The sequence below is a fragment of the Salvia splendens genome, chromosome 21 (assembly GCF_004379255.2).
Source record: "Salvia splendens isolate huo1 chromosome 21, SspV2, whole genome shotgun sequence".
In the NCBI taxonomy this organism is placed as follows: Eukaryota; Viridiplantae; Streptophyta; class Magnoliopsida; order Lamiales; family Lamiaceae; genus Salvia; species Salvia splendens.
The window spans coordinates 6,695,267-6,722,741 of NC_056052.1; the positions used below are offsets into that span (position 1 = coordinate 6,695,267).

General features: G+C 40.4%; 6 protein-coding genes and 1 pseudogene across 8 annotated transcripts; 4 read left to right on the forward strand and 3 right to left on the reverse strand.

The window, feature by feature from the left end:
- Nucleotides 1–878: 878 nt before the first annotated feature.
- On the forward strand, nt 879–2,291 carry LOC121784130. The gene has a single exon (XM_042182313.1). The coding sequence runs from the start codon at nt 879–881 to the stop codon at nt 2,289–2,291; it is 1,413 nt and encodes a 470-aa protein (XP_042038247.1).
- Nucleotides 2,292–2,450: 159 nt separating this feature from the next.
- On the reverse strand, nt 2,451–3,875 carry LOC121783954 (probable E3 ubiquitin-protein ligase XERICO). The gene is made up of 2 exons (XM_042182138.1): nt 3,712–3,875; nt 2,451–3,125 (listed from the first exon to the last, which is right to left on the reverse strand). The coding sequence occupies exon 2, from the start codon at nt 3,108–3,110 to the stop codon at nt 2,646–2,648; it is 465 nt and encodes a 154-aa protein (XP_042038072.1). The 5' UTR covers nt 3,111–3,125; nt 3,712–3,875; the 3' UTR covers nt 2,451–2,645.
- Nucleotides 3,876–4,565: 690 nt separating this feature from the next.
- Nucleotides 4,566–7,903, reverse strand: LOC121783501 (zinc finger protein CONSTANS-LIKE 10-like). 2 transcript variants are annotated; one of them, XM_042181591.1, is made up of 5 exons: nt 7,715–7,903; nt 6,624–7,247; nt 5,787–6,008; nt 5,220–5,521; nt 4,566–5,126 (listed from the first exon to the last, which is right to left on the reverse strand). In XM_042181591.1, the coding sequence occupies exons 2-5, from the start codon at nt 7,191–7,193 to the stop codon at nt 4,997–4,999; spliced, it is 1,224 nt and encodes a 407-aa protein (XP_042037525.1). In that variant the 5' UTR covers nt 7,194–7,247; nt 7,715–7,903; the 3' UTR covers nt 4,566–4,996. The 2 variants fall into 2 exon arrangements, with proteins under 2 accessions (XP_042037525.1, XP_042037526.1); XM_042181592.1 differs by lacking the exon at nt 7,715–7,903 and having other exon boundaries at nt 6,624–7,698.
- A 5,351-nt stretch (nt 7,904–13,254) lies between these two features.
- Nucleotides 13,255–15,009, forward strand: LOC121785371 (protein transport protein SFT2-like). Its single transcript, XM_042183769.1, has 4 exons — nt 13,255–13,589; nt 14,060–14,349; nt 14,423–14,527; nt 14,605–15,009. Exons 1-4 carry the CDS (start codon nt 13,421–13,423, stop codon nt 14,713–14,715), a joined length of 675 nt encoding a protein of 224 aa, XP_042039703.1. The 5' UTR covers nt 13,255–13,420; the 3' UTR covers nt 14,716–15,009.
- LOC121785370 lies at nt 14,733–18,421 on the forward strand. The gene is made up of 3 exons (XM_042183768.1): nt 14,733–14,893; nt 18,122–18,223; nt 18,365–18,421. The coding sequence occupies exons 1-3, from the start codon at nt 14,733–14,735 to the stop codon at nt 18,402–18,404; spliced, it is 303 nt and encodes a 100-aa protein (XP_042039702.1). The 3' UTR covers nt 18,405–18,421.
- Nucleotides 14,908–18,108, reverse strand: LOC121785369 (annotated as a pseudogene).
- Nucleotides 18,422–24,098: 5,677 nt separating the features above from the next.
- On the forward strand, nt 24,099–27,296 carry LOC121783470 (probable glycosyltransferase At3g07620). Of its 2 annotated transcripts, none has more exons than XM_042181551.1 (4): nt 24,099–24,505; nt 24,601–24,836; nt 25,580–25,931; nt 26,530–27,296. In XM_042181551.1, exons 1-4 carry the CDS (start codon nt 24,257–24,259, stop codon nt 27,193–27,195), a joined length of 1,503 nt encoding a protein of 500 aa, XP_042037485.1. In that variant the 5' UTR covers nt 24,099–24,256; the 3' UTR covers nt 27,196–27,296. The 2 variants fall into 2 exon arrangements, with proteins under 2 accessions (XP_042037485.1, XP_042037486.1); XM_042181552.1 differs by having other exon boundaries at nt 24,380–24,511.
- Nucleotides 27,297–27,475: the final 179 nt, after the last annotated feature.

Consider the following 27,475-nt stretch of genomic DNA (forward strand, 5'->3'; position numbering starts at 1 on the left):
TATTTTTATATCTCATTTTTACATTTTGATACGAACACTAAAATTAGTGACTTCTCATCATTTTTTTCAATTTTACCTTATAACTCATAACTAAAACTCATGCTCCATCTTCTCTATTTTTCTTCCATTTTATTAATTGTACTCCCTCCATTTAGTAGAGTCATTTTGCCATTTGGTACGTTCTAAGTAGTTGAGTCATTTCATTTTTAGTAAAAGTAAACATATTTTTTCTCACTTATTTTATTTTCTTTTCATCTCTCTACTTTTTCCTTTTCTACTGTATTCTTTCTTTACTTAATTAATTTAATACAATTTTTCTTAATCTCTCGTCGAAAAGAAATGCATCCACTACTATGGAACAGAGAGAGTACTATTTTTTGTTAGCTAGAATATATCTAATCGGGAAAATCAAAATATCAAATCAACTTGTTAGTTACTCCCTCCGTCCCACTTTAGGAGTCCCGGTTGAGTTCGGCACGAATTTTAAGAAACATAAAGGAAAGTTGGTGAAAAAAGATAGTGTAATGTGGGTCTTATTTTTGTATATTGGTTTTATAATAAAATGTGAGTGAAATGTGAGGCCTATTACCAATTATGAAATATTTGGAACACCCAAAAATGGTAAACGAGACTCCTAAAATGGGACGGAGGGAGTAGTAGTAGTTAAAATGCGCACCCGGCTCATTCTAGCACCAACAAGCTAGTTAACCGTTGATTTGGACTGCCGCCATTTTCTGTATAGAGCTGATCCCTATAAAACCAGGCAAGCTTTGCTTCATCTTCAACAGTCGATACATCGGTGGAAGCTTCATTTTTTGTTCACACCATTAATTAACACAATGTTGCACAATTTACGCCACAAATGCAAAGCATTATCCATGGCCGCAACCCTCCGTTTCAGTGTCTTCGTAGCTCTGGTAGTGATTCTCAGCATAATCGCCGCCACCTACAATTCCGACGACATCCTTTTCCCTCCTTCCTCCAAATTCACGAATTTCCCCTCATCCAATCAGACGGCGCTAGCCGGAATTGGGCGTTGTGGCGTGGATGAGGCGATCGACTGCGGCGATCCCGAGGTTTTCCAATTGCTGATGAGTGCAGCATTTGAGAGGTTGAATGATGTGGATTTCTACCGGTTTGGGAAGCCAGTGGAAGGGGATAATTGCAGTTGTTGCCATATGGCGTGGCGGTTTAGGCGCAGGGAGGGCGGATTTGATGAGGATAGTCGGAATTTTAGGGTTTTGAGGTTTGGTGACGGAAAATTGGGCGTGGTTGGGATTGGGGATTTTCATTCTGGTGGCAATGTGAAGAAGGGGATGGTGGGGAGGGTTGAAATTGGAGAGATTGTGAATGGTGATCGGCTGATCGAGGAGCCGTTTAGTCGAGGAAAGTATTTGATGTATGCAGGGGGTGGTGATAGGTGCCATGACATGGGATACTATTCGTGGAAGTTCGTGTGTGCGTTAGGTGAGGCGGAGTTCTTGAACCGGACTCTGGTTGTGGATATGAACGTGTGTTTGTCGAAGATCTACACTTCGTCTGGCACGGACGAGGATAAGGATTTCAGGTTCTACTTTGATTTCGAGAGGCTGAAGGTTTTGTCTTCGGTGGTTGATCAGGTTGAGTTCTGGCTAGACTGGAATGAGTGGAGCGAGAGAGATGGATTGAAGGTTCGTGTCGTGGAGGGTTCTAAGGCTACACCGGGGAAGCTGGCTGAATGGAATGAGAGTCTGATCGTGAGGAGGTTCAGAGAGACTGATGATTTCTGGTGGCGAGTGTGTGAAGGGGAGTCGGGTGGTGTGATCCAACAGCCGTGGTATAAGCTTATGTCGTCTAGGCAGCTGTGGAGCGTGGCTTCTGCTATTACATCGAGAATGGCTTGGGATTATGATGGTGTTCGTGTTGAGAGAAGGGGGAAGGCGAAGACGAAGGAGGTGTGGCCTAATCTTGATAATGATACATCTCCAGAAGCTGTGATGGCAGCTTTGAGAGGGAAGGGTGTGGAAGATGGGAGGAGGGTTTATGTTGCTTTAGACGAGGGGAATGCATCGTTCTTCGATGTGTTGAAGGAGAGGTATGAGGTTCAGACTCTTGATGATCATAGAGATCTGTGGGATGATGACAGTGATTGGTACTATGATATGAGAAAGATGAACAATGGCAGCGCCCTCGAGTTTGATGGTTACATGAGGGAATGCGTTGACGATGGCGTGTTCAAGATGGGGAAGACGCGGATTGAGACGTTCAATGATCTGACTAAAGACTGCAGGTATGGTGTGAATAGATGCTAGTTTGATGCATGAAACAAGCAGAAAGAAAGAGTGAAAGGTGGATCAATTACTGTTTGTGGTTATTTTTTGTAAGTTGTAAAATTAGTTAGCATTATCCCCTAATAATAGCAAGTGAGAGAGGCTTTTGGTGTAAAGATTCATCATAGTTAACACCATTGATAACAAAAAAACTCAAACTAAGTTGCAGCTTGATGATGCTGCTAGAACAAGAAGAGATGACTCCAAACAACACCCGTTTACACTATATACAACACGAATACTAGCTATGCTGACCCGTCACTTCAAGAGGACGCAGACCGTGGCAGCTAAAGATACATAACCTGTTTACACTAAGCTGTACAACCGTAGATTTCCTCACATGGGACAAGTATCTTCTTCCTCCTCGGCTTCTTGAGGCATCATGCAATTACGACAGAGGGGGCACGTGGTGTTCCAGTAGTTCAGCCACTTCTCCAAGCACACGTTGTGGAATACATGGCTGCAGGTGAGGTGGTTAACCTCTGCATTTGGTTCGAACTCAGACAGGCAGATGGAGCACTCCTGCCCCGGGTTGTTGTCGTGCATAGAGAGTGAGTCGAACCTCATTGCAGGCATCTGGCTTCTGAACTCCTCCATGTACGATTCTGAGAGACCTTTACGACATTCACCAGAGTCCGATGTGTCTGCAGAGAGCTCCTCCCATGAAGCAATCCTAATGCCAACAATGTGCAGTATGGAGCGAACGAGCTCCTTCAAGATCGATATTGATATCACCGTGTTTGCCAGAATCACGCACAGGACTCCAGCATCAGCCGGAGTTGGATATGACGAAATAGCCATTTTGTGGGATCAAACCTAATGTAAACCAAAGAACACTTGACATATCAGATACATTCTACTTCAAATAGCACTAAAACAAGAACACAACACCATTCTTGGCCCTCTCTTTCATGATTATATCAACTAATATAAACCATACATGGATTAAATCTTAGTTATGCATAAAGATTATCCAATTAATGAGGCTTGGTTCAACAAATGAAACAATCTAGCTCATAAAATTAATTGGTAATTTAAACAAATAAAAAAAGGCAAAGTAAATCAAACAGTCGAATAAATGGACAAAAAGAATGGATCTTTATCTATTGAAATTTCTTCAAAGAATATGGAATTCGATGCGATAAAAAGTGAAATAGAACATATGCAAAGCAGATTTGCTCAGAATATCGAAATCCCATACAAATATAACAAGCAAAGACTTCATTTTCAAGAACCCTAAAAGTAACATCTCAAAATTGAAGCAACGAGATGATGATTCTCCTGATTTCAAACATTGATTAGAAGCACAAAAACTGGAATTTTGTAAAGGGAATCTCAAGATTGCATCACACTCAAAATAGATGATAAACAAATTAAATTAGATCTAGAAATCAAAACCCACCAAAGAAAAGAACCCTTTCTTCCGAGAGAAAGCTGCTATAGATTAGAGGTAGTTTGAAGGGGAGGAGATTATATAAGACTCTTTCCTTTTTAAATCTACAAATTATCTGCTGACCTCAAGAAAATTTGGGTATTATTTTAGTGGATGAGGTCTCTGCAATAATAATGAACTGCTTTTGATCAATTGAATCAGTTTTAACTAACTCATTAGCTCTCTCTCTCTTACTATTACGATAAATTAATCCCTCTTAATCACCATTTCATTTAATTAAAATTAGTTCTAACTACGAAAATGAAAATAAATTCCTTTTACTCTAAATAAATAAAGCTAAATCAAATGAAAATAAAAAATTGCAAAGTAAAAAAGGAACAAAACATAAGAATATTTGGTCACTGTAATACTAGTATTTAGTAAATTGGTTATTTCAACGTATAGAATTTGTTCTTACTTATTCTGTTGTTTCAAACATCAGCACCGACACATTTTTAATCACTAATAAAAATCCAATCAATACCCACCCATGGTGTAAAAATCATGTCTTTAAAATGTTAGTTGAACCTCTAAATTTAGTAGCCCTAACTAACCCATGAATTGCTACTTATTGAATGTTTTTTTTTTGTCCCTTTTTATCATCATCAGTCTACTTCATTTTTCCATTTTCACCTTCTCTATTTCAAATTTGCATTAAAACTAGGATAGTCCATTAGTAGTGGGCGAAAGAGTATTTTTTAGACGAGGAGAAAAATACGAAGCCGTCTTTGTAGAAAGTAAAACCGCTAAATTTGTCGCTTTCGAAGTAGCACGTGAAGTGCATGTGAGAAATGCATGGGGGCTGATTGACTGACCATCAAATCTAACCAAGAAACACAAGATAAGATCTCATCGGCCAAGATATCAACTAACACATTAAATACAGTTTGATGCAATAAATGTTGCTAAGAAAGTGTGAATGGGAGACTTATGCTCTATACATGTTCCCCACACCAATCAAACAAGACGAAATCAGAGTATATATATATATATATATAAGTAACTAACATAATAGTATTAACAAATTTAGTAAAGCTGCGGCTGCCTCCGACAATGGGAGTATCTTTTCCGATGATGGTCGGAGTTATCTCTCAACGTGGCTTGGTAAACCTCGTTTCTGAATTCTGATACGACGGTTCCTCTCCATCAGGCTTTATTTGCAAGATCATTTGTCACTGCAAAGGGCGGATTCATGCATTTATTTTTTATGATGTCGTGCAGTAGCTTAGTTGATCTCGCGGAAGGTTTATTATACTCAGCAGCTTCTGCTTTTGCACAACGGGTCGTAGTCATATGCATCACCGGCCTTGATGAAGCGTCCCTTCACGCGCCTCCTTACATCGGCTCTGGCCTTGCGGGTTTCATACCTCACTTTCTTCTCGAATCTAACAAATCATACGAAATTTAAAGAGGAACGAAAGGATAATAAGACCAAATCACACCAAACTGTTACGAAGAAAAGGAAAACTGATCCTTACTTTCGTGTCTTCTTCTTCTCCTTGTAACGCATGACAGCATCGCTCCTGCTGGAAGAGGGAGGTATCGCGCTTTCAGGACCCGGAAGGCCCCATGGTGGATCTCCCATGTTTAACATTGGCGATGCACCACAGTCTTGATAGTCGACACCACTACTCTCTCCAGTAAGGCGGGAGAATGAGAGACCCGAGTGTGCTTGCCTCATGAAACATATGTTAGGTTCAGTCTTACAGCTAACAACCGAATCTGCAGATGCTGCATTGCTGCATGCTGGTGGCATCTTAAATCCTCCAACAGACGATCCCTAGTAAGCATCAAAATCGCAACTATACCCTTTAAACTCCACTAAAATTGTCAATGAAATTGCAGAGTCCATTGCATACTACAAGAAGAACAATATAGAAGCCAAAGAAATTGCAGATTTTATGCAGTGTTGTTCCATGCGTTGAGTGGAGAGAGAATAAAGTACGAGACATAATGAAGTAAATAGAGTGGTGTTTCCGTTTATAGTAATGTGTCACTTTGAATCAGACATCCCAAAAAGAAAAATGTACAAACAAGAGTTTTACCTCAGCGGGGTAAGCAGCCTGACAATCAGAAAAGGACATGTCGTGTGGCCCAAACAATCCATCAATGTCTTCATTGTCAAAAAGTCGGTCAGGATTGTCCAGGGCAGCACCAAAAAGTTCATCATAGTTCTCAATGCCTAAGTCAATTTCATCCACATTGAAGTTATCATAGAACTCAGTATCCTTGCATTCAGCAATCCCTTCTTCACGAGGTACATAGACCTGCACAAGAAAGGGCAAGGCCACGGTCGCAGTTAATGAAATGGAGTAAAATAAAAGGAAAACAAATAGAACCAAAAGACAGTTGAAATGTAATAGAATCATCTCCACTTCTAGTTTCAACCTGAAGCTAAGTTCAAAAGTTATCTAGGTTGAACTAATTTTGAGCAGAGATCCTTTACCATACTAGTCCTACGGTTGGGGACCTCAACTGCATTTCAGTTTTATCTTGAATTCTCCGAGTTGCCTGTGATTAACAATTCTTAGTAAGACATTGCATTTGCTTCTCCAGGTAAGGTAAGTGTTATCATCTATACGCGTTTTCATCTTCTTCAAATGTAATTAAGTAATGAACTCAATATGGAGCTATCGCTTCAAGACAATTTAAAGAACGAGACAATGGCTATGACAGGGGTCGTCTCTTGCAGATTAGCTGTAGGAATTATCGTACACTGCAGATTAAACGTAGGAATAAACTTCAGTTATATTGTAAGAGTCCCTATCCATAGTTTGTTAGTTATATCTTCTTTTGTTAAGAGTCCTATATCACTTCCAATTACAATCAAAATTGATGAAAATCTGAGACTGCTAAGGAATTTGATGGGGTAGAATAGCTACCTTGCGCATGGCCGAGTGAGTAGATCCAGCCAACAGGCCTGCATTCTGCATTGACGCTGACAACTCCATCCAATCTGCTTCTTTATCCATGCCCACATTACTAAGGTTGCTGGCTTCCGAAGGCAAGGTAACAACACCTTTGCTACTATAGTTATCTTGGCAATCCCTTTGCTTGATATCAGTAATGCTCATTGAATCCAACCCCTGTTTGCAGGCGGAACCCTCAGCTGAAGGATCGTCTAAGAGAAACGACCAAATATGAGATAGCTCTGCGGACGAGGGGCATCCAGAGTAACAATTAACGCTCTGCTTTTTATTTGCACTACTCGTGCTCGAGCTGGAATGCCCCGTCCAATCGCAGTTGTGGCAAAGAGACACCCTCTCCTCCATACATCTAACCGAAGCTGGCTGAGAATTGCATCTTTCACAAACAAGTGTTCTCGAGTGTCGTTTCGAAAGGGCATTCGCAGAGTGGACGTTGCGGTCACAGGACAGACATAAACTAGCTGCATCGGACCGACAATACACAATCGATCTTTGCTCCCCACAGAAATCACAAAGATATCCCATACTCAGACAAAATCAACTTCCGAAAAATCGGGCTTTACAAACACACTTTATTCTCTGCAACAAAAGACGGCAGGAAACAAACAAGATCAAGTATCAGCGACAACATTGAATCAATCAGTCGATGTTGATTTGGATCTGAACACAAATTGCTATATGATAAAGAAAACAAATGAGAAAAAAGCAATACTAATTCGAAAACAAGACGGAAAAACTTCTTCTACGACACGAAAATTCAAAACCCCCAATTTTTTACTGAGACGTATCACTTGCAATACGTCACCATAAAACTTGGAGAGGATAAAACTCCCCAACTCTCCAATCTGCTGGGAAACAAGTTTCAGAACAAAACCCCCAATTAAAAAAAAAAAAAAACTCAGAAATTATTCACTGCAATTCAACAAAATAGTTTCCTAAATTCAACCAAATTGGAACTGGAAAAGATGAGTAGGAGCTGAAATCACAGAGATTTGGCTAATTGCTCCAAATAGAAACAAAAAAGGGTATTTTGCAGGAAATCTTACCTAACTCGGCGATAAAGGAAGACAGCAGCAGATTACTATATGTAGAAAGAAAGTGGCAGATCTCAGTTGAGCGGGAGTGGTCAGCTAGTTAAAACCCTAACTAAGAGCATCCACAATGGGACGGATGTCCCGACTGACTTTCCGACTGACTTTCAAAAACACCTTCTATCACGTCATAAGAACTTCCCACTGCACAATGATGGGCATTCCCAAGGATATCCCGACTTACATCCACAATAATAAAAATTCACAAATTCACCAAATTAAAAATTTATGGAATTAAAATGAAATAGTGCTCCATTTATCTTCAAAAAAAATGAAAGTAGAGAGAGAAACTCGTTAAAACAAGTGGTGCGAATGAAATGAAGTTCAATGAGTCGTATATATAGAGTTTTTTTTTAATTAAAAATCGGGACGTCCGTCGTGACACCGCTATGGCGGACATCACAACGGACGTCGTCAGAAAACCGCGAAACTCCGGTGTCCTCAAGCGACGTTCGCGTCCGCCGGATTTATGTCTAATGGCGGACGTCCGGCACGCCGGTCCGACGCCAGCCGGGACGCCCGCGGCGCAGCACTAACATAAAAGGTGGAGCTTTTGGAAATGGAATATTCTCTATGTGAGCAGGAGATGAGATTGGTGAGCAGCTGAAATATTTTTGACGTTCTGACAAAAGTTGCCATTTTTTTAGTAAATAAAGATAAAAAAAAATTAATAAAGTGTAGCAGAGAGAGAACATGTAGTAGATGGGTCCGAGGTGGAGAGTGGGACCCAAAATAGATGGGTCCGAGGTTAGCAATTTATCTCTTTGTTTCATAATATTTTGAATACAAAATTTGTAAATGTAAGAGTGTCCACTATAGAGTGGACGCGGTGAGCGGGGGGCGGGCGGGCTATAGTGGCAAAGTTGTCAGCCCCGGGGGCGAACGCGGCTAGGGGGGTGAGAGGCGGCGGACGCTCGATAGCCGGGTGAGGGGCGAGGACTCGGCGGGGGCTATAGCCGCGCCTATAGTGGCGGACACCAGCCGCGGCGGTTGCTGCGAATTTTCAATTTTTTTCCCCTCTATAAATACCACTCCCCCTACTTATTTTTCACCATTTTCACAAAATCCATCCACTCACTATCCACACTCTAAAAAATGCACCGAGCAGACGATGAATCACCCGACTCTCAGGAATCGGGATATGGCAGCAATCCATCACACCCGTCGGGTTTTGCCGAATATGTTTCTCAGCCGTCGGGCTTTGGCGCGACTCCGTCCCAGCATTGGGGTTGGAATCAATCTCCCCCATCGTGGGCATCGAGTCCACCCCTTCCTCCATCTCAGTCGTGGAGGTCTTCTCCTACGCCGCCACCTTTACAGCGGAATCTGAGTCGTTCCGCATTTGGAGATTACAGACCCAACCTAGACGCGCTTTACCAGCCGCGTCCGGGCTCCCCTTTCCAAGCCAGCCAATCTCCGTTAACCGAAGCAGATCAAGACGCATTTGATACTATGATGGGTCTGCTCAGTTCCGGCATCCCAGATACGCCGGCAGCATGGGTGGAAACGCCCGTTCCGACCCGAGGAGGTAGCGGCAGTCGGGGCGCGGGTGGCGGAAGGGGCGGAGGCGGCAGTCGTGGCACCGTCCACGTCGGTTGGCGCACGGGCAGCGGAGCCGGCATTCCGAGGAGCGAGGGCAGTGGCGCCGGCGGTAGCGTTGGCTCTAGTTCTGGGTCCAACCGGGGCAAGCCATACACCAAAGAAGAGAGCATTGCAGTGGCGAATGCGTGGGATGCTATCACTTCGGACCACGTGGTGGGTACCGATCAGGCCGAGGGGAGCTTTTGGAGGCGCGTCATGTTTGCATACGAGGAGTTCAAACCCGACGGCGCGACCCAGAACAGCTCCGGAAAAAGTGGGGTAGGATTCTCCGGGCTACCAAGCGGTTCGCGTCCATATACGAGAACAACCTTCGCCACGCTGAGAGTGGCCGAAGCGCAGCAGATGTGAAGAACCTGTCGGAGGGCCAATACCATACGGAGGGCTGGCCGAAGTTCACCTTGTGGGAGGAGTATCTTGTCCTCGCGGATTGTCCGAAATTCAGGTCGATCGTGGTGCACGAGGTGGGCACAGCTCCTGTGCCGAAGCGCACAAGACACAACATTGCCGGGGAATACAGCAGTGGGAGCGGCTCGCACGAGTTCGAGCAGTCTGACGAGCAAGTCGAAGAGCCAGCCGATACTCACACTAGGCGACGACGGCCCATGGGACAACAGGCCTCTATCCGCAGCGCCAGAGGGGGTAGAAGTGCCTTCCGCCTATCGGCAGGCGCGTCCGGATCGCGCATCCACCAGCCCGCCCCAATCCCACAGCCCACGGTGCAACCCCACGAGGTATTGGCCAATACCATAGACGTGCAGTTGATGCAACAACTGCAAGACGTATGCAGGTCATACGCAGGGGAAACTAACTCGTACGGCAGGAACGTCTACAAGAGGCTCATCACTCGGATTGAGAGTCGACTGAGGTTGGTTGATAATGCGCCTGGGGATACCGCGGCTGGCAGCAGCAGCGAGAGAGGAGGAGGAGGAGGAGGAGAAGGAGAAGAAGAGGAAGACGAGGAAGCCGACTCCGACACCGAGTAGACGGTGGCGAAGTTTTGTAGTTGTATTTTATTTTAATTATTCGTTGTATAATTTTACCGGTTTGCAATACAACGAATATTCGGCCATAATTACCTCGTTTTCTAGTTATTTACACTGCGATTATTTAAATTACACTTGATTGAAACTAAAAATATTTTAAAATAAAAATTGATTATAAAATTTGGGGGCTATTGGAGGTGTCCACTATAGTGGAGGAAATAGAATTTTGGGTTGTGGACAACAAAATTGGGGCTATGGCAAAAAACTGGGGTGGGGCTATTGGGCGTGTCCGCCTATAGTGGACAGCCTAAGGGCATCCGCCCCCAATTTATCTTTTTGTTTCATAATATTTTGAATACAAAATTTGTAAGTGTAAGGGCATCCGCAATGGGGCGGACGCTAGGCCGTCCGATGCCTCGGACGCGTCATCGTCCGCCACTGTGGGTGTGCGGACGATGCCCGATGTATCGTCTGCTCCCTATAGATCGTCCGCGGACGATAGGGCATCAACCGCGCCATCGTTCGCCCACTGTGGGCGACACAGACGATGCAACGCATTTTTGTTTTTTTTTCATTTTTTAAATTCAAAAATTATTTTTATATAAATACCTCCTACCCCACATTCACATTTTTAACTTTTCCATTCACATTTCCACTCTCAAATTACACTATAAAATGGATTCCGGTGAATACCCAAGTCCGAATAGTCCGATGTTTGGGGGTGGTGCACGTTGACCGGGTACAGACCCTGACGAATATCGGCCCTTCGACTCCAACACGCAGTACGATCCCGAATTCAGTACGGATTCGTACGGTCTGTCCGACATGGAGCCGCCTCCAACCCGCCCCGCCGCCCTTTCCCGCCGCCCCACCTGCCAGAAAGAAGCGGAACCGGCACCGGGTGTACAAGTTGCCACCTCCGGAAACGAATGAAGACTACGCCCCCGGGAGGACGAACTACCAACCGGATGAAACTCTCGTCTTGGCGAGGTGTTGGGTGGATATTTCGGAGGACCCGGTATTTGCTAAAAACCAAAAGCAGGTTGTGTACTCGGAGCGCATCGCCGAGCGCTACAATGAGGCGAAGCCGCCGAGCCGTACAAGCGCCATAGGGAGCAGCTCCGCAAGCACTGGGATCAGGTGAAGAAGCAAGTCAACCTGTTCTCGGCGGAGTACGAGAAGTGCTTGAGGGAGTAGGGAAGCCGCAAGAGTTTGAGCGATGTGCGCGATAGAGCGCTGTTGTCGTACCAGTCATTGTACGTCGACTTCAAGCAATTCAACATCTGGGTGCTCTTGAAGGACAAGCAGAAGTTCCAAGGCGAGATTCTGCCATCGGCTGCGCCAAAGAGGACGAGGACCACCGAAGCCGGTGCATACACGAGCAGCGAAAGCGGCGCATATCCGGTGGACCTCAACCGGACGATGTATGAGGATGAAGAGAGTTCCGGCACACTGGTGTCCTCCCGGCGTCCTGTTGGCGTCAATGATGCGAAGAACAAGGGGAAGGCGAATGCGACATCCTCCTCACAAGCCGCGGCCGCCCCCCAATCGCCTATCCCGACCCCGACCCCGACGTCACTTGCCTACGCGGAGTTGGCAGCGATCGCCAACCGGAGGACGTTGTTGGACACGCACAGCGCCTTCATGCAGTGTCAGGACCCGGCGCCAAAGCCGAATACCTCCAGGGGATGATCGATGAGTTGCGCCGCAAGTTGAGACTTTTGTAGAATAGTCAACTTTTTTTTCATTTCTAACTCGTGTATCTTTTTTTTAATCAATGTAGGATTTGCCGTTTTTAATTAATCGTGGTGTTTTTTAATTATTTTGTATTGACATATTTGAAAACATTTAAATTAATTAACAAAGCAATAGTGAAACCTATAGGGCGGGCGCCCCACTGCAGGTGGAAGGGTAGGAGGATAAAATGATGATGTGGCGGTGCATAAGGCGCCTCATTGCTAATGCGCTAATGTTCTTTATATTTTTACTATATCCACGTAGATTTAGTATGTCAATATTTTATGTTAAGAACAATTCGATGTAGGGAGTATATTACAAGCGAAATGAAAACTATTAAACTCGTGTACTTAAACTAGAATTTGATGATTGAAACTGCATGTCCATGAAAAATTTAAAAGGATACTAAATTTGATTATTTGGATTAAACAAAATTATCATAGAATAATGAAAAGGTATACCTTTTCATTAGAATTGTACAATTATTGAAAATTTTACTGTTCAATAAAAAAAAACTCATTTCATTGTTGCTTAACGAAACAACAAGCTCTTTGCATATGAAAAATACAATTACTCTCCATTAATGGTTCACTTTTACTAGTTTTTTTTGCCCCCTCCCCCGTTAATTGTCGACTTTCATTTTTTACTGTAAATAGTAAATAATAAGTGGGCCTCACATTCCATAACTCATTCCACTCACATTTTATAATAAAACCAATATACTCTATCCGTCCCACGTTACTTGAAGCGTTTCTTTTCGGCACGAGATTTAAGAAAATTGTGTTTAGTGAGTTAAAATAAAGTAGAAGAGAGAATAAAGTGAGAGAGATGAGAGATGGTAAAGTAAAAAAAAAGAATAAAGTAAGTATGATTAGATGTTTTGTTTTTAGCTAAAAAGAGAAATTACTCAAGTAACTTGTGACAACCCAAAATAGAATACGATTCAAGTAACTTGGGACGGAGGGAGTATAAAAGTGGGATTCATATTCCATTAACTTTTTCAACCCATATTCTTTTATATTTCTTAAAATCTATGCCGGAACCAATGTGGACAATTATTGGGGGAAGGGGGGAGTAATTGATGATTTATTTGTTGGGTTTGTAATTTACTTTTTTGGATAAATAATCATTAAAAAGGTATTATATATTGTTTTTAATCCCTAATTATGGAAACAGAGCCCCATGTAACATGGTATTGGACGGAAAGAGTGATAAAATTTGGTAAGATCCATTTTCACTCACGGCGCCGGATTCCGCCCAATTGCTATCCGTGAAAATTGCAAAACCACCGCCGCTTTAAGACTCTAACGTCTCCTTAGCCTTTCCGCAACAAACCGAGATGCAGAAAACAGCGCAGTCGTGGTTTGCTGGTGGCCCAAACAGCGATCTTGACAAAACGTCGTCGTCGCTACTCGCTGATTGGAACGCCTATGCCTCCGCTTCCGAGCCCGCGGCCGCCGATTCACAATTCGATCTCGAGGCCGCTGTGCGATCCCCAAACCTAGAAAATCTTCCTGCTCATCGATTTTGATCATGTGTGCTCAGGCATTTTTAGGAATTCGATGTTTCCTTTGCCTAATGGGTCACAAACTCAAAAAACAGCTAAATTTGATGCCTCGTGCGATCAAAATCCGTAAATTGATGTTATGCTAAAGCATAATTTCGAAGAATTTGATGCCTTTCATCAAATTGGTTACAATGTTAATGTTTGTGGAAGGTTGTTTAATCTGCATAAGTTGTATATCAAAGATAGTATTTGTTCCATAGCTTTCCAAATATGTTCAATCTCAAATTTCTACTTTTTCAGTTTTGAATACTATAATTCACATTTGTAGGGCAGTTTTAGATTTACAGTTCCATGATTTAAGGCTTGCTTTAGTTTTAAAGCTTTAAATCCTTGAGTTCGAGTTTAAGGTATTCATCTCCAGGCAGGTGATTATTGTGAGCATAGCATGTCATTTACACCCTAAAACTCTACATTTGTTCCCTAACTTGAACAGGGTTACAAAGGGAGTGAGGGACTTACCTGGGAGCTTTAACTCGGCTACTAGCAGCGTGCCTTCGGGGCAGTCTCTTGTCTATTTCGGGTTCTTCCTCGGAGCTGGATTCTTCTTCATCTTCATTGCTTTCACCATATTCCTTCCTGTGATGGTGCTGAAGCCTCAGAAATTTGCAATCTGCTTCACCATCGGGTGCGCCTTCATAGTTGGTTCCTTCTTCGCCCTAAGAGGCCCAAAGAATCAGCTTAGTCACATGTTGTCAAAAGAGGTATTTTTGCAACTGCTTTTGACACTCTGGTTTCTGTGTTTAGGTGATTAACTTGCTTGTGTTGTTCCCACAGAGACTGCCTTTCACAATAGGATTTCTTGGTAGCATGGTTGGTACGATTTGTGTATCCATGGTGCTCCACAGCTACATCCTCTCCGTCTTCTTCTCGGTGTTACAGGTGCTGCATCATTATTTCTATGTTTGAATCATGGTTGAAGAAGATGATAGTGATTTGAGCAGTATTTTGTGTTGTAGGTGCTGGCTCTTTTGTACTATGTTGTTTCATACTTCCCCGGAGGTTCAGCCGGAATGAGATTTCTTTCCTCAGCACTCACCTCCTCTGTTCTCCGATGCTTCGGAAGATGATTCCCCTAACCTCAGAAATGCTATCAGCGGCTTTGAGGTTTCGATTTTGCAGTGGCTACACCTTCATCCTCAATATGCACGAGAGCGTGCCGAATCGAAGCTCCCTCGCTCGACTGAGACACTTGCTGCTATGCTACCATGTAAATTTGATGCTTAAAAAGCTTTGGCTACTTTTCAGGTATGCTTGAATAGTTGAATGGCAAGTGTTTTTTGCTTAGCAATTAACCAGGTAGATTTTTTGAAATTCTGTTACATACAAAACTATACTAGTGGAAATGGAAATACAATTGGTCACACCATGTCATCTTGGGCTCCATTTCTGTCTCTTCTCCCGCCTCGAATAAACAAACGTATTCTTGAGGAGCCGTTGGGGTGCTTGGCCGGAATGCCCGTCTGAATCGCCTCGACGTATAACACCTTCACTAGATTCCTGAAGCGTCGTCTGAAAGTGGGCAGTCGCGACATGGAACCGACGATTCCTTGCAGCCTGTTACAATGCACCATGCTGTTAATCAAATTGTCCAATCACACTCCCAACACTTGAATATGTGTTTAACTCACCTCCTAATCACAGCCTGCAGTTGTGCTCTTCTCACTTTGTCTGTAGACGGGAATTCGGTGTTGTCCCAGTTTTCCGGCCTATCGTTGTTGCAGGCTAAAACAAGCTTTCTCAGGCAACTCTCCTCGTCCTCCTGTAACTGCAAACCCTTTATCTGCTCCTTCATGGTGAAGAGCGGCCCGATAAACCACTCGAACACTTTATCTCTTGGCAAGTTGAATCTCGTTAATTCCATTTCCTCTGCTGCATAAACATCACCAAATTTCAACTATGTATAATAAATGACATCTCATCAAAAGCTAGATCGAAAAATGAACACTTACATATGATCAAACCAGAGGATTCTGACTTTGCTGAGGTGAGTAGACACTGTAAGATGCACCAAGAAGGCAGCTCGATGCCGAGCTTCTTACAGTCCCCTTTCATCATACAGTCTTAAATATCTTTAACACTTATCAACCCTTCTCCTTCTCCGAGGAGAAGTTTCCCGTTTACCTCGCACGACTTAAAGAGCCAATCCCATACCTGCACTGGTGTGTACCGTTGAATAGCTTGTTGAGCGTTCTCGATCCTTCCGAAACCAGCTTAGAAGACCGTGAGCAGGATCCTTCTCTCTCGTCTTGGCTGTCGAGGGACCTCCCTTTCTCCAGTCCGGTTGAAGGCTTCATCCTTCGACGGTACTGAGGCCTGGCTGTCAAAAATGTCTAACTAGTCAAAATCACAGCTCATGTTGGAAGTCGCTCCTCAAAACACTACGATATATACCTGGGAAAGCATGAACCCTCCGACAAAGAAAGTAAGTCATTCCCGTATTCATCAAACAACGAAATCACTGCCACAATGTAAGCAAGACCCATCTGAAGCGACTCTTCCTGGACAGACAATCATACCATTAGGCCACAATAAGTAATACAGAGGGAATAAACACATGTCAAAGCTTAAAATACCTGGTGAACGACGACTCCAGCATAAAGACCGAGGAAAAAACTTGAGAACAAAGCAGCCATGAAGGCGCCTAAGACAGCCAACGGCCATAGAAGGATTGCTAGACCGGCAAAGGGTATGCACATTGTTTCAAGAAAAGGTCCTTCCCTGCCAACGAGATCTTCTAATAGCCTCTTCCATCCCCTAAACAACATATATGGGCTCTTCCAAAGAGCTACCGCAGTGATCAGAGGAACATCTACCAGAACGGCAATACTTGAAACTAACAAACACCCAGGAACCCTCCATAACCTGTAAACCATCTATATAAGCAACATTTCTACTGCGAAAACCAGTACGGTTTGACAACGCTGAATGAGAAACTCACTCTATGTCTATAGGTTTCTCGTCCTCGTTCACATCTTTGCTCAGTTCATCCATGTAGGAGAAGTAAGAGTGGAAGCAGAAATCTGTAAAATCCCTAACAATTGTACAACTACTCTCAATTGTTGAAAAGCAGCCATCCTGAATAAAATTAACGCAATGTAAACGCTCCCTCAATCTGAAATTTGGTTCCCTTCAAACACAATTCTCAACAACTATTTGCATTCTTGTTGACAATGGAAACACTACAGAATAAACATAAATAAAGCTTTATATGTGAAACTTGAAGAAAACAGAGAGACTCACAATGAAGCAGTGGTAGGCTTTATCGGTGACATTCGCCCCAACAGCCTCGAATGTTGCAATCAATGGGGCGAAAAAGCCATACCCCACCCCACCAATAATGCTGCCAACAATGGCCATGATAGGCCATAGGATCAAGGGGAGAGGCAATGACCAACACTTCACTCTTCAAAACCCATCCAACTCTTTTGCTTCTGTTTATGAAACAAATCCACCATTATCCATAGCAGAAATGGGATGACAAAATTGTATCAAATAATAACAACTACTACAAGCTTACTTTGCAACACAGTAGTATGTCCAGAGAAAATGTGCAAGCCAAAGACCTATTGCAACTGCAGAGTTTCCAACTGCAATGATGGTTACAGCAATTGGGCATATAATCAACCCTGCTACAATTCAAACATAAATTGGGGCAATTAAATAATTGAAACCCTAATTTCAACATTATGTAGAGATGAAATTGGGGAAGAGGTCATACCTTTGAGAAAGCTAAGAATGAAGAGAGAGAAGAAGAAGGGCAGGAAGGAGACGAAGCTCCAACACTTGGCCACAAACCCAATTGGCACCTCCATTGACAGAACTCACCTCTCTCTCCCCAAAACTCAACCCAAAACCAAAGTTTTCAAGAAATTAACTAAAGCTTCAAAACTCAACAGAAATAAAAAGGTTTGATTTTTTTGGTAGTTGAGTTTTCATCTAAGCAAACCCAGCTGTGAGATGACTACCCAACTTTTCCTAAAGCAGAGATTTTGGAAGTAGTAAACTTTCGAGAAAGAAAACCGTTGAGTGGCGCAGTGGGAAGATGGCATCGCGACACGGGTACTGGCTAGAAGTGGGATTCCAGCGAAAGCAGGTGGTGACACGTCATTTGGCGGGATTCGGGAACCTCAGGATCGAAAATTTTAATTAAAAATATATTTTAAAATAATTTAAATTTTGATAGGGGCATTTTGTCACTTAATTATTATTGGCCACAAGGTATATCTCATAGAGCTCTTTCTATTTTCGTTCTAGGCCACTAATAGAATTCCATTTTAATGAAGGAGTTTAGTTTTATTCCGACTTAGGTAATAACGCATAACCATCATGCGTCTTTATTAATAAAACGCATACCTATCATGGGTCTGTACATAATGACGCACAACCATTATGCGTCTTTCAAGACGCATAACCCTTATGCGTCTTAGTGTAATGACGCATAACCTTTTGCGTCTTTCATTCGGGTTTTAACAGAAGGCAGAAGCAGCGCACAAAATACACTTTCAATTCCTCTCTCGGGTGTAGGCGATTTCCGGCGATTTCGATAGATTTCCAACGTTTTCTCCATAAGTTCCGGTAATTGTTCTTCAATTTAGCTACATTAATCATTATTCATGTTTATTTTGCTTTCATTTGTTAGTTTTACCCAATTTATTAAATTATGGCTTGTAGGAAAAATGTCCATAATTGTTGTTTTTTTAAATGTTTTTGATGCAGAAATCATGCAAGTATTTGTGAGTTTGTATTGGGGTGGTAGAGTAGTTCAACTACAACATATGGGTATTGGTTATGAACCACCTCGTGCGAGGAGCTCCATCATATTAAATTCATGTGTTTCCTATTCTGAATTGGTAGCAATGATATGTGATGCGATGAGAATAGATATGAACCAACACACAATTGAATTATTATGGAGACAATGTATAGTCTTTGCTTCCGGTATGAGTTATACATGTTCTGTGATTTGCAATGACGAAAGTGTGATGTTTATGTTCAACAATGCTCAAAATTCAAGTGGGTGTATTGAATTATTTGTTGAGTATTCACCTGTGAGGAGTTCAGAAATCCCACCAGTTGTTGAGTATGGTATTGGATCATCTGCGAGGGTTGAACAAATGAGCTTTGACTGTGGTATTGCATCATCTGCGAGGGTGGAGCATATGCGCTTTGATTGTAGTATGAATGAGCAGAGAGATGTTGTAGATGTTGCTGATGTTGGTGTTGGATTGAATGATGAGGTAGATGTTGCAGATGTTCTTGATGAGCCAACGCCACTATCTGAGACAGAGCCAGACCCCGATCTCAGTGATGGTGATGGTTCTGATAATGTTGATGGTAGTTCTGATGATGAGATAATAGCATGTAAACCTGTTATGCAAGGTGAACAACCACTTCCGGAATACAATCCTAGGGGGTTGAGATTCTTTCTTGAATTATCAAGTCGTCCGTCTGGAGTATCTGATGATGTTGTTGATAATGAACACAACAATTTGTATTGGGATGAGAAAGAGCCGCATCGGATTGTGTTGGGAACAAAATTTGATTCCAAGCTACATGTGAAGACTGCTATAACTATGTGGAGTTTGTGGCAGGAAAAACAGTTTAAGGTCGTCGAGAGCAAATTAAGAAGGTGACATGCCGTATGCAAATTTCCAGCAGGAACGACAGCAACATGGGCAGGCATCATAAGCACCACCGACGCTGAGAAGGTGAGGGAATGTAAGTGGGAGGTTTCAGTTACACAAAGGTCGCATGACGATATGTGGGAAGTTAGGAAGTGGAAGAATCGACATACTTGTGTAGGCCATCGTGCTAACAGAGATCATGCTAACTTTTCATCGGCAATGATTGCTCTGTTGATTCGACATCATGTGCGACAATGTGCCGATTTGCCGACAATGAGGCTTTGCACATCCTGTAAGGTTACGGTAATTTCTCTAACTGGTAGGTGGAAACAGTGTGTCTCAGGCCTCCAGCGCTCGATCAAGGCAGTGATAAGCTCGTTGTCCATTCTCATCGGCTTTTCACATTCCAAGACGCCTTTGAAACCCCATACATCAAGCCAATACTTCACATTTTCATGTATTTGCACTGCCCAAACCTTACCTTCCGTCCGACGAACTCTAAACACACTTGATGTGCCATTTGCCAACAATGTGGCTGAAATGTGTTCATTTTGATGAAAGAGTCATGATGGATCCTCAGGGCCATAACATAACTGTTCTTCGGAACTTGAAGATGCCATCTGCTTCACAACATTCACCCAAAATTCTTTTGAAAAATATTGTAAAACATAACCATGATTCAATTTTTATCATAAAAACTCAACAATCCAACTTCAATTGCAACTTCATTTGAAAAACATCAAGCTATATTCCAATTTGAAAACATAATCAAAATTCAAATTTTATCTTAGTAAAAAGGGGCGCAATTACAAAAATTGAATCACTTACTTCTACCCATTGAATTATATACATGTGAAACACACAAATAGGCAACAAAACAACAAAAATCGACCATCAATTCATCAATTTCTTCATAAACCCTAACTTTGTTAAAATAGGAAAAACATGCACAAATTAAGCAAAAACGGACGAACGTAGCCAAATTGAAGGACAATTACCGAAATATGTTTGGAAACGGTTGAAATCCGTCGGAAAATTGTCGGAAACAGTGAAAATCGCCGCTGAATTCTTCTCTCCGCTGCTTCTGTCAATGTGAGCGTTCTGCCCCCTTAAAACCCGACTAGAAGACGCATAACCCTTATGCGTCATTCCACAACGACGCATAACACTTATGTGTCATTAAAGAAAGACGCATAAGAGTTGTGCGTCATTAGAAAACGCCAAATGTTTGTGCGTCATTACACAAAGACGCTTAAGCTTTGTGCGTCATTTCCCGAAGACGCATAAGAGTTGTTCGTTTCATTAATAAAGACGCATAACGGTTATGCGTCACTCCCTGAATCAGAATACAACTAAAGCCCTTCATTAAAATGGAATTCTATTAACATGCATTACCAAAAATAGAATTTTTCCATATCTCATACGCTCCAACCAATTTCAATGGGATGAACCTAGAAATCCACAAGGTAACTGGGAGTAGGTATTTTCAGAGATCCAGGATAAGAATGTTAAATATCCTCATTAGTTATATAATTCATATAATCTCATTGTTATATGTAAAACATATCAACTAATCATTCATATCATATTCCACGATCCGACATTAGATTACATATAACCATACCAGGTTCAAATCATATAATTTAAACACTTAATAAAAAAGTATATAGACCATGTAAAATTAAAGGTGTAATTTACACTGATTATGACAAGTAATCTGCTCGGACCCCCAATTCTTTTCCTATTCTAGGACCCATGTAACTCATCCATTTTCTTTCGACTATGATTTATATTGCAGCTCACCTCTCCTATTTTTGTTTCTCTCTCCCTAGCTCCCCAATCACTATGCTTTTTCTACGTGAAGTTTTGAAATCACAATGGATAAATTTAAAATAATGAGAAAGCATAGAGCCAAATTCCCAAAATTTTGTATATTGTGTATCTTAAAAATCTTACACATATATTAATATACATACGTGTAAATATACCAACATATGTAGTAGTACTTATTATGGAGCCAAATTCCCAAAATTTTGTATGATGTACATCTTAAAACTCTTACACGTATATTAATATACATACGTGTACATATATTTTAAGACATTTTTGCAGTGATATAATTGCTTTAATTTTTGTGCGTTTATTTTATTGAAGTGTTTAATGTGGTGCTATTTTAAAAATCTTGTGCACGAGGCCTTAGGGTTTCGATTTTCTTGTGTTATCTAACTTGGTTTTAAGTGAATACTTATAAGCTAATTTCTCGTGTTTTTTTCAGTTCTTGGTAAAACTTGAAGTAAATAAGAACGAAAAAATATTTTCTAGTTCAAGTAGTTAACTTGTCCATCGTGTGTTACTTTTGTTGGATATATTTAGTGTTCACTTTCTTGCCTAGTTAAATTTATTTCCAACAACTTTGAGGTGAGTTCTTAGCTTTTAAATGCGTGTTTGAGAAAATTGCAAAAGCACTTCTTAAAAATAGTATAGTATATTTTATAGTACAAGAAGTTGACTTGTAATACTATTATAGTTTTTTTTAATTATGCCAATTTTAATTCAAATATGTAACTTATTAAATTAATAAAATTCATATGTTTTTATTTAATCAACGAATTCTAAAATCCATAAAAGTACAAATAAAATGAAATTCTAATGCGTGTAATTAGTAATGCTGTATAGAACAATACTACTATTAACCTTAAAATTTGTACTATCATATACGTACTTATTAATTTTGAAGATCGATGGCGTTGGAGTGGACGGTGGGCTACATTAATTTATCACGTAATTAATTAGTAGTTTGGGACATTAATTAGCGGACCTTCCGATATTTGACAGCCTAACAATTTCTCATTAATGCAATGTCTAAACTCTTTCTTTTAGTTTGACTTTTATAAATAAACCGACAAAATTGTTTGTACCGATTTAACTAATTTGTCACAATTGTTTGTACCGATTTACCTAGTTTTTATCCGACAATGAATCCAAGTTTCAAGAAATTCGAAGCTCGATTATTGGTTCTATGGTTCAAATTTCCACTTTAATTAGTCGAGATGCTCAAGTGATATCCCTCAGTCCCGCCGTTGGAATCCCGGTTGAGTCGGACACATACTTTAAGAAAGTGTTTGAGTGTATAATAAATAAATATTATAGTGAATGTTGAGATCCTCTTTTAATTGAGTGTGTAATAAATAAATGTTATAGTGGATATCGGGACCCACTTTTAACACTTTTTTACTTTGTAGGTATTTTTTATTAGTTTATCTCAATCGGGACTCTTAAAGTGGGACATCCGAAATTGATCAACCGAGAGTCCTAAAGCGGAACGGAGAGAGTATATAGAATGCTTTTCTTTCCTGATATACATCTAACCCAAAAAAAATCCGCAATCGTAGAAAAGAAAATCATGAATTTGAATTGCATAAATATTTTATAAATTGCATTCATAATCTTACAGTATTACTAAATAACTATATATGAAGGTGATTAGGGCCGGACAAAATATCGAAATGCCGAAATATCGCACTTATCGTACCAAAAAAACCCGGCTTTTCAGTATACCGCCATTTTCGGTACGGTAACGATATCAATTTTCCTATACCGCGGTATACCGTGATATACCGCATATTTGGTATATAACGTAGAATCGGTATACCGCGGTATACTGAATCCTCGGTGCATACCGAAAAATCGGTACATGTTTAAATATTTTATATTAAATTATATTTAATATATTTATATAATATAAAATAGAATTAAAAAGAAAAAATCTCCGAAAATCCTACTTTTAAATATTTTGTCTATAAAAGATATTTTTTTTTGCATAACGGTACTACGGTATACCGTACCGTACATTGGTATGCCGCAATAACGGTAAGGTAATGGTATAAAAAATTAACGATACCAAATTTTCGGTATATACCGCATTGCTGTATACCGAAACTTCGGTACGGTATCGATATGATATTTTGTCATACCGCAGTTTTTGGTAAAGTATGCAGTATGGCGTTCTCGGTACGATATACCGTACCGATTCACCCCTAAAGGTGATTGACCTGCTATCTATCCTCACACATTCAATTATTTCCATCAATCTATATCACAAGTAAAGCCCATTAAAACGAAAAATTAGTCAAATTAGTTAAGATTACTTACAATAACGTTTAAATTACATATAAATACAATTATGAATATTAGTTATAAAAATTATAAACTTTGGACGAATTCTAATATTTATTACGAATTTTAAAAGTGATCATAAAAATCACAAATTAACTTTAAGATCAACGACAATTTCTCGTGGAGAGTCATTCTTCAAATCCGACGGTGTCATGTATAATTCCAACTGAAACATATAGATTTCATGGCTAGCTACGTAGGATCCATATTTGCTGAAAATTTTCTATTTAGATCTGATTGAAAAAAATTGCGCAATTTAAAAAATTTAGATTTTTTGGACCACTTTCAAAATTCATTGAAAATGCCAAAATCGTGTATTTTTTATCTATTCCCATATGTTGCGTTAGTGGATACTCCATCATACTAGTACTGTGGTTTGTGTAACGTTCAAATATATGTTTTTAATACACGTAAATGTACGTGCGTAGGAACCATACAGAATAATATAGTCCTATTCAAAAAATGAATTACTCTCTCAGTTCCAGCTCAAATAATTAATTTCTTTTTAGCCGTTGTTTTACGAAGATAATAATAAATAGTTGAAGTGTAGATAAAAGTAAAGTCAGAGAGAGAATAATATAGAAGATATTTACTTTCTCTTACTTATTTACTTTATCTCCACTTTAACTATTTATTAGTATATTTTTCCTCAAATACGTGCGGATAACATATTAAATCAGTGAGATCTAGCAGAACTAAAGAGAAACCAAGCAATAATTGGAAGGATCCTATTAATATCCTACCATCTAGGATTTCTCTTCTAACTGAAAAAAAAGCAATTACTCTTACACACACACACACATAGCCAATGAGAGGTGGTGTTGTTGATGAAGGTTTGTGTAGAATCACAAAATCTCAATGCATTCAAATTCTTGCATTTACATCTCTAGCAATTGCTTTCTTGGCTCTCTTCACTAACACATCCACCTCTCTCTTCTCTCTCCCATCTCTACCATGGGCATGGAACCCTTCTTCCTTCTCCTCCCTCTCCTCCGCCCCTCCGCCACCAACAACGACGACGAAGAATCCAAACATGGCCCTCTACCCTATCTTCACTGTATAAGTAGTACTATTTCTTTTCTTGGTTTGATGATTTTGGTCAAAACCTCATAATATTCTTGATTTGTTGCAAATTATTTTTGTGTAAAACAGAATCCGAAAATGCAGAAGGCGGTTGAGAAATTGGCGAAGGAGTTGGATGAAGAAACTATGATTAGAAGAGGCACCGAGAGAGACCAAAATATGGTCAAAATCGAAGCGGATCTTGCTACCGCGAGAGCGTTAATCAAAGATGCGATTTTTAAGAGTCGTGATTCGCCTCCGCTAGCACAAGACGCAGATTATTTTCCTCGTGGACAAATCTATAGGAATTCTTATGTTTTCCAAAGGTAAATATTAATCAATATTTTGATAAAGGCTGCATTTCTTAAATTTCGAATTCATTAAAGATATTTTTAAAAAAAAAATTTTTGATAACATAAATTATTACACAAAAAATTGCATTGTGTACTCTGTATGCCATGAATATTGCAAGAGTTCGATTTTTCTATAATAATTTAGTGTCTTTTATTGATCGATTGATAATATCAGCTCGGTGTTTTTTTAATTTATTTTATAAATCTACTATATGAACACTATGTGAAAAACTATCCGAGCCGATTACAAAACTTTCTTGTAATTGTAAAATGTCAATTCCAACCATTAGTTGTTTGTTTCTAGTTTTTATTAATTAATTGTGTCTAGTATTAATTCGATGACACATGCAAGCCGGGTCTACAAAGTGTCTTCGAACATAGTATAATATTTCATATTTCTTGTTTATCGAGAATATATATTAGTAATAGCTACTAATACAATAATGTTCCCCAAATTATGGGGCAGTATATAAATCAATTATTTAATTAAACGTAGCGAAATTTATGGACATTGTTTGACGTTTTCATTAACTTTTACTATGATCTCTCAATTGAAAGTATATTATTCTCATAATTCCCAATTTTTATGCGAAGATTCATATGATTAGATTGGACATAGGTCCATGGTCCTCAATTTCGGGTATTTTCGGCCCAAACGACAAAACATAAATGCATAATGTAATTCATGATTTTTTATTTATTTATTTTGCAAGCAGGAGTTACATGTTAATGGAGAAGATGATGAAGATTTATGTATACGAAGAAGGCGAACCCCCTTTGTTCCACTATGGGCCCACTAAGAATATATACTCCACAGAGGGCATATTTGTTGGATTAATTGAGTCCAACACTAGTCAATTCAAGACTCATGATCCTAATCAAGCCCACCTCTATTTCCTCCCGTTTAGCGTCGTCATGATCCTCCAACACTTGTTCGACCCGGCTGAGCGCGACAAGGCCGTCCTCGGGCGAGTCATCGGAGACTACATAGCCACAGTATCCGCTAAGTATCCCTATTGGAATCGAAGCCTTGGTGCTGATCATTTCATGCTCTCCTGTCATGATTGGGTACGTATTGTATTGTATTGTATTATATTACTCCCTCCACATAATAGATGGCACACTTGGGGATTGACACGAGATTTTAGGTGATGTTGTTTCATGTGTTAGGTGGAGAGAGAAAATAATACTCCCTCCGTCCGGCATTAGGAGTCCCGGTTGAGTTAGGTGCGGGTTTTAAGAAATGTTTAAGTGTATAATAATTTGAGTGTGTGTGATAATGGAATGTGAGACCCATTTGCATTATTATTTGCTTTATTCTTTGGATGTGTTTTTACTTGTGTCTTTTAGTGTTTTATTTTATAATATTTTTATTTCACTTTTTATGGAAATGTCTAACCGGGACTTCTAATGCCGGACGGATGAAAATGGTCAACCGGGACTCCTAATGCCGGACGGAGGGAGTATATTTATATTAATGCGAGATGGAGCTTTTTCTAAAAAATGAAATGTGACATCTTTTGTGGGATAAACTAAAAAGGAAAGTGTGACATCTATTATGGGACGGAGGGAGTATATAGTTAGAGTGACTATATATATATATATATATATATATATATATATATATATATATATGAAAATAAACTAATTTTCATAAACAATGTAGGGCCCACGGGCAACGTGGTACATGCACCACTTGTACTTCACATCCATACGAGCCTTATGCAACGCGAATACCTCAGAGTTCTTCAACCCAAGGAAGGACGTATCGTTCCCGGAGATCAATCTCCCATTGGGAGACATCTCTGGGCTAACAACGCCTGGATCTCCAAACAGAACAGTTCTAGCGTTCTTCGCTGGCCGATTGCACGGAAAGATAAGGAAATCCATATTCCAGCATTGGAAGGCCAAAGACAAGGACATCATAGTGTGGGAAGAGGTACCTAAAGAGTCCAAGTTCTCTTACAAAGAGATGATGGGGAGGAGCAAGTATTGCATTTGCCCTAGCGGGTTCGAGGTGGCGAGCCCTAGGATCGTGGAGGCTATATACGCCGAGTGTGTGCCGGTTTTGGTGTCCGAAAATTATGTATTGCCGTTTAGTGATGTGCTTGATTGGGACAAGTTTTCGATCCGAGTCACGGTGGCCGAGTTGCCAGAGTTGAAAAGGATCTTGGCGGCGGTCGGAGATGACGGGTATGTGGTGATGCGGCGGAGGGTGAGGGAGGTGCAACACCATTTTGTGGTGAATGATCCACCTAAGAGATATGATGTGTTTAATATGATGCTTCACTCACTATGGTTGAGAAGGTTGAATCTTAGAATCAATGTGTGATAGTGATTAGTGATATCTTGCATGCACAATCTATTTATTGGATTTACCGTGATTTGTTGTATGCCGGTTACATATGATGTATAATGCAGGTATTGTCACAAGTAGATTTTGTTACTTCTTTGCAGCAAAAAATATGTAATTAGTAATTTCACAATATTCGAATACGATTTAAACTGAAATATTTTGCATATGAGACACATGTGTTTATTTAACTTTGCAAGTTATGTCTAGAAAGAAAATTTAGATGAATTTTGTATAAATTATTGATAAAGTGTTGTGG